Here is a 7,054-nt window from a genome sequence, read left to right as displayed (position 1 = left end):
TCTTTAACTCATATTCAAGATCCTCAAAAAATTCTAAAGCTTCAGGATCCTTAAACATACTCTAGGATCCTGACTATTACCACTAATATTTCTAACAATTGTAACGGCTATATTTTCTTAATTTTTCTCACATGTGCAGAGCTAGTTAACACAAGACCCATTCTCAACGGAAAGTCATCTCAACCAGGCAAAAGAACCGGAATACCAAGTCAAATAACGTTCATATGCTGATTCCGGAGGATCCCTGAATTATCAAACTTCTTGTTACCTACACTAGACTACAAAATAACAAAATACATCAGGACATGTGATCATTATCACTTCTCAATATCTTACTTTGATTACCATTTGATACTTACATTATACTAACACTACGACCTTTCATATAATTTGGTTGAATTACACTTAGATCAATTTTTGACCAAAATACGAACTATATTTAAATCAACAATACTTAAAATAACATGATGTAAATATAACTTACTCACAAAATTGCCATCTCTTCCCTATGAACAAATTTTCTTAAATGGTATATACATAAAAAGACCAAAGTATCGGATTGGGTACACCATGATGATGACCCATCGAAAATGTCCAAAATACCATATTACGCACTTATTGGTTATTTTGCAAAAGAACTTTTTTTTTTAAAGGAATTTACTCTCAGTATCCCGCCGTACAAGAAAAGAAAGGAACTGCTCAGAAGCCTCCGGAAAGGGATGAGCAACTTCGGCAACGGCAAAGGGAAGCCAGTTACCGGAGACGACGACGATGACGAAGATGAAGGAAACGAGAGAGACCTCGAAGCATGGGAGAGAGCATACGCAGACGAGAGGTCCTGGGAATCATTACAAGAAGATGAATCTGGACTCCTCCGGCCAATCGATAACCAAGCTTTACATCACGCTCAGTATCGCCGCCGTCTACGGTCACTCTCCTCGGCTTCCGCCGCCTCACGTATTCAAAAAGGCCTCATTCGATATCTCTACCTTGTCATCGATCTCTCTCGGGTATATAAATCTTCCCATGCCGCATTTCATTCGAAAAAAAATGAGATTCACCTTTTCATTAGTTGTCAAAATGTTGATTTTCAAGTCCTAAATTGACACGGATTTTGAACTTATGAAGTAATCTGCTACGAATTTCCACAAATAAATCATGCTAGTATTGAATTCACAGATAAAGCCATATCAGTCCCGAATTCAAACAGCTGTTGGTTTGATATCAGCAATGCAATCACGATTCTATTTAGTTCTGGAAACGGAGAAAATCATTAAATGAGCATTTACCTGTTAGGGTTTTAATAAGATTTAGGTCTAGCCTTTTTTTTTTTTACCATGTTCTTTCATCTATTAGGGTTTTGATAAGATTTGTCGAGTGAGTTAGGTTAATATGCAAAAATCTTAAACACTTTATGTATAGTTAACTGCAAATTTGATGAATCCATCACGTATTATTCATCAATATTACTCATTTCGATCATTTTTGAGATTCACATTCAGTCATTCACTCAATGTTAACATGTAGGCAGCTGGAGAGATGGATTTACGACCAAGTAGAATGGTGGTGGTTGCTAAACAAGTAGAAGCTTTCATAAGGGAATTCTTTGATCAAAATCCATTAAGTCAAATTGGCTTAATATCTATAAAAAATGGAGTTGCTCAATGTTTAACTGACCTAGGTGGAAGCCCTGAGTCTCATATAAAGGTCTTAATGGGAAAACTCGAGTGTGCAGGTGAAGCTTCTCTACAAAATGCTTTGGAACTTGTACATGAACAGCTTGATCAAATCCCATCATATGGTCATCGTGAAGTTATCATTTTATATTCAGCTCTAAGTACTTGTGATCCAGGAGATGTAATGGAGACTATTCAAAAATGTAAAAACTCCAAGATTAGGTGTTCAGTTATTGGTCTCTCTGCAGAACTTTATATATGCAAGTATTTATGCCAAGAAACTGGAGGGTTATATTCTGTTGCTTTAGATGAGGTGAGGTCAAAAAAGTAATTTTCAATTCTTTCAGTCCAAAATATGTGTAAGAAGTTAGGTAAATTACATTTTTGGTCCCTGAGTATAGCTCTATAGCTGGTTTCTTCAGTTTTAGTCCTCAAATAAGGACCAAATTGCAAGAGAAAATCTCTTTAGGACCAAAATTGAAAACAAAATAGGCTATACCCATTACCCAGGGACCAAAAATGTAAATTACTTGAAGTTATGTAACATGTATATTATTTTACAGGCACATTTAAAAGAGCTAATTCTAGAGCATGCACCACCACCTCCCGCCATAGCTGAATTTGCTATAGCCAATTTAATAAAAATGGGATTCCCACAAAGGGCAGCAGAAGGTGTTATCTCCATATGTTCATGTCATAAAGAAGCTAAATTTGGTGGAGGGTATACTTGTCCAAGGTGTAAAGCTCGTGTTTGTGAATTGCCTACTGAATGTCGTATTTGTGGGTTAACCCTTGTTTCATCTCCTCATTTAGCAAGATCTTATCACCATTTATTTCCAGTAACGCCCTTTGATGACGTGGCGCCTTTGATTGTACCCAATCAACATCGTAGGCCAAAAACTTGTTTTGGTTGTCAGCAAAGTCTTTTGAATCCTGGTGAGTTGGTTCACTTGATTAGAGTGAATTTTGCATTTTTTACGGTTTTGGTCCCTGGGTATAGCTAATTTTTTCAATTTCGGTCCTAAAAGGTTTTCTCTTGCAATTTTGGTCTCTCTTTGTAACGTTTTTTATTACTGTTCCAAGTAAAATGACTATTTTTGGACCAAAATTGCAAAAATCAGCTTACTCAGGGATTGAAAGTGTCATTTTACTTTAAACAGAGACCAAAAATGCTACAAGAACCTTAAATCAGGACCAAAATTGCAAGAGAATTTTTTATGACTAAAATTTGCAAAAATCATCTGTACTTAGGGGGCAAAAATGTAACGTACTCAATTGATTATGTTGTTGAGTAAATTACACTTTTAGTCCCTGACTATAGCTTATTTTTGCAATTTTGGTCCCAAAAAGTTTTCTATTGACAAAATTGCAAAAATGGTCCCTGTGGTTTGTCGAATTGTCGAAAATTGCAAGTTTGGTCCAAAAAGTTTTGGAGTTGCACCGCTGGCCTAAAATAGGTTTTGGTCCAAAACTTTTAACAAAATAAAAAGTTAAAAAACTGAATGTGTTAAAAAGAGGGTTAGGTGGGGGTGGGTAAGATTTTTCTTTTATTTTTAATTAGAAAATAGCGAAGCAATTAAAAAGAAGAGAAAAAACAAATTAAAAAGGGTAAATCTGTCATTATAAAAATTTTCAAAAACATTTGGACCAAACCACCACAAAAAGCCTATTTTGGACCAATGGTGCAACTCCAAAACTTTTTGGACCAAACTTGCAATTTTTGACAAACCACAGGGACCAGTTTTGCAATTTTGTCATCTCTATTTCTAGAAATGATGATTTCTAGTTGTTCAAGTATAGCTGATTTATGCACTTTTGGTCCCAAAAATAGTCACTTTTGCAAGAAAAAACTTTATGGGATCAAAATTGAAAAAAATCAGCTATACTCGGAGACAAAAATGTAATTTACTCGAGATAATCAAACGGACATTGGTATTATTTGCTATTGTGATGTAGGGAACATTCCGGGCAGATGTGTGACCTGCCCGAAATGCAAACAGTTCTTTTGTCTTGACTGTGACATATATATTCATGAGAGTTTGCACAACTGCCCGGGTTGTGAGAGCTTAAGAGACTCCAAGTCACTTTCTTAGTTCTTTTTTTTGAGACATTTTTACCCTTAGAAGCCCGCAAAGAGAGATAAAATTGTCATGTTTATTGGAGGGCAAAAGGGGGAATCAAACTTGTGTTTCTATATATCATGTAACTTTGAAGCATGGTTTTAGATAGGATTTTATCTATATTGTGTACCCTTTAGCTTAAAAAAAATATGATTTTTGATAGGATTTTATTTTTTTGTTTAATCTTATTTGGCTGAGAGATGTCGCCAAGTTCATATAGATATATGATTTATTTTTTACTGAATGGACTTAATGGTTAAGCAGTTAATTTGGATAACTATATATGGTTGTTTCTTTTTTAAATCTGGAATCATGGCTTAATGTATTAAGAAAGTAGCAATTACTTATTTGCATTTCTTCTTATTTACTCCCAACTCTTTATCACGTTATTGATAAATATCTTGATTTTTTTTAAAATACAAGAATAAAATGGTTATTTAGTCTTGTTAACACGGTTTATTCATTATAGAATAGCGGAAGCAACCCCTTATTTTATTGCTTTAGGAGTCCATGCAAATTGAAGTTGACACTTGTCATAACAAGTAAAGATAACAATGTTTGTTGTCATTAATTATGAAATAATAGTTATTAGACTATTATTTTGAACTACATTGTAATTATTTTAAACTAGATTTTATTTATTTTAAACTACATGTAATTTCTAAAATAAGATGGTATTATTTATATATAATTTATATTTTATAGAACCGGAAAAAATCTTAACATAAGAACAACTATAAAATTGTCTCTGTCTAGATTAACATCATGAGTGGATGTAGGGGTCAATTCATATGTGACATGTAACTATCATAAGTCAAACTGTTAGCTTCCAATATTTCTTCCAAAATCTTGGGATTGAATCGCAATTCACCTTCTTTTAGCTTGATATTCTTTATTAAAAATTTAAAATGAATCTTATTTTATCATAGAGAAATTGAGTAAAGTAACCATAATATAACGTATTTAAAGTAAATAACCAAAAAAAATTGTTTTGGCAAAATAACCACGAAGTCATAATGATAAGTTCGGACCGACAAAAACATTTGAGAGGAGAAAGTAGTCGTTTTTCAAAAACTAAATAATTATGCTCTAATTCTATACATAACAATTTTTGAGTGTTACCATTATGCTCAAATTCTAAATTTGAAAAGGACAATAAAAATACACACAAATTACCAAAAATCATTTGAACAACTTCAAACCCACATCCCCAAAACCCTTGACTTGCTTTGCTAAATGAACCAAACATTCAACTATTTCTTGATAATAAGGGTGTGATTTGTCTCTAACAATGAACTCATGAACATTTCCATTCACCTCAATTGAGCTACAACCAGGAGTCTTCTCTACACCTCTTTCCCTCATCAACTTCCTCACCTCCATAGCTTTCTCAAACATCTTTGCTTCCCTATACATATTCCCTAACAACACATAATTCCCACTATCACTAGGATCCAATTCAAGTAGTTTAAAACCCGCTCTTTCACCCATCTCAACATTCCCATGAACTCTACAAGCAAAAAACAATGCTCCCCAAACACCATCATCCGCAACAATTGGCATACTCTTGATCACCTCTTCGGCTTCTTCAAGCAAACCAGCCCTACCCAAAATGTCCACCATACAAGAATAGTGTTTACATTTGGGAGAAACGTTGAATTTTGATGTCATTTGTGTGAAAATCTTGCGACCCTCATTCACCAAACCACCATGGCAACAAGCAGAAAGGACACCTACAAATGTCACATCGTCTGGTGTGATGCCAACATTGATCATGTCCCAGAAACATGAAACCGCATCATGAGCATTGCCATGGTAAGCTAGACCAACGATTATGGTTGTCCATGTTTGGGAATTTCGGTTAGGCATTTCATCGAACACTTGGAGTGCTTTTGCTATGTTGCCACATTTAGCATACATGTCAACTAGTGCAGTGCCTAAGGCTATGTTTATAGGAAGATGGTGTTTTGTGATGTAATGATGGAGCCAAATTCCAAGATCAAGTGCTCCAAGTTGTGTGCATGCGGATAAGCAATGAACCATGGTCACCCAATCGGGTTTAACCATTGTAGTTTGAAATTCTTGGAATGTTGCTAATGCATCTTTGTAACGTTTGGATTGAATGTAAACACCAATCATGGCGTTCCATTGAACAACACCTTTTTCAGGCATTTCATCGAACAGTTTCTTGGCAGCTTCTACATGGCCGAATTTTCCATAACCAACAATCATGGTGGTTAATGACACAATCGTTTTTTTAGACATTTTATTGAATAAACTTTCTGCAGCTTCTATATTTCCACATTTCACGTACATGTCCATTAAGGTATTAACAAGTGGAATTGTCATCTTTATTTGATTTTGTTCGATATATTGATGAAATTCTTTCCCAAGATTCAAGTTTTCGAGTTGAACACAAGAAGATATCACCCCTATCATGGTAACCTCATCTGGCTTAATCCCCTCTTTCTTCATCTGATGAAACAATCTCAAGGCCTCCCATGGCTTCCCACTCTTAACATACCCGTTAATAATTGAATTCCAGGACACTAAATCTCTAAGACAACTTTCATCAAACACCTTCTGTGCATTATCTAATTCTCCACATAACACCAAGAAATGAATAACAGAATTGTTCACATACATATCGGAATCAAAACCCAGATGAATAACATGCCCAATAACCCCAAAACCCATCTGAATCAAAGACAATTTGGCACAACATTTAAGCAACAACGGATATGTGTAATTATCTGGTCGCAATCCTTTGCTTTTTGTCAACATCTCCTTATACAACAAAAGACTTTCTTCCGGCTTTTCGCTCTCATAGTAACCCTTAATCGTTACGTTCAATGAAAACACATTTACGTTTTGTAAATTGTTCAATATTCTCGTGCAATAATCAAGATTTCTTGATTCTGAGATGGCACAAAAGGCAATTAATCGACTTGCAGCTAACCCATCTGAGATTAATCCCGTTATGATCATTTGCGTCTGGATTTGCTTCATTTGGGTCATTGATTTGCATTTTTCTAATAGAGATAGCAATGGGTTTGAGAGGACGAACGAGTGAGTAGTGTTCCAGTTGGTTGGTTCTTCTTTTAGAGGCAGTAGAGATCGAGTCTGGAAAGAGAAAGTGAGTAAGAGATTTGGGTGGGGTTTATGAGTATAATGGAGAAATCTCATGTAGGAGATAATCATCACAATTCATATATAAATTAGGGTTCTTACATCGTAAAATTTAGCCAAATTGAGGGA

The 7,054-nt window shown here is 34.9% G+C and overlaps 2 protein-coding genes across 2 annotated transcripts; one reads left to right on the top strand and one right to left on the bottom strand.

The window, feature by feature from the left end:
* Positions 1–627: 627 nt before the first annotated feature.
* Positions 628–3,956, top strand: GTF2H2 (general transcription factor II H2). The gene is made up of 4 exons (XM_079056273.1): positions 628–1,010; positions 1,528–1,989; positions 2,240–2,612; positions 3,633–3,956. The coding sequence occupies exons 1-4, from the start codon at positions 720–722 to the stop codon at positions 3,767–3,769; spliced, it is 1,263 nt and encodes a 420-aa protein (XP_078912399.1). The 5' UTR covers positions 628–719; the 3' UTR covers positions 3,770–3,956.
* An 882-nt stretch (positions 3,957–4,838) lies between these two features.
* SLO1 (SLOW GROWTH 1) lies at positions 4,839–7,054 on the bottom strand. Its single transcript, XM_079058179.1, has one exon. It carries the CDS (start codon positions 6,995–6,997, stop codon positions 4,979–4,981), a length of 2,019 nt encoding a protein of 672 aa, XP_078914305.1. The 5' UTR covers positions 6,998–7,054; the 3' UTR covers positions 4,839–4,978.

Source organism: Lactuca virosa, chromosome 6 (assembly GCF_052849685.1).
Source record: "Lactuca virosa cultivar CGN04683 chromosome 6, Lactuca_virosa_CGN04683_v6, whole genome shotgun sequence".
In the NCBI taxonomy this organism is placed as follows: Eukaryota; Viridiplantae; Streptophyta; class Magnoliopsida; order Asterales; family Asteraceae; genus Lactuca; species Lactuca virosa.
The sequence above is the reverse complement of the archived record's forward strand: the minus strand, read 5'-3'. Positions and strand labels throughout refer to the sequence as shown.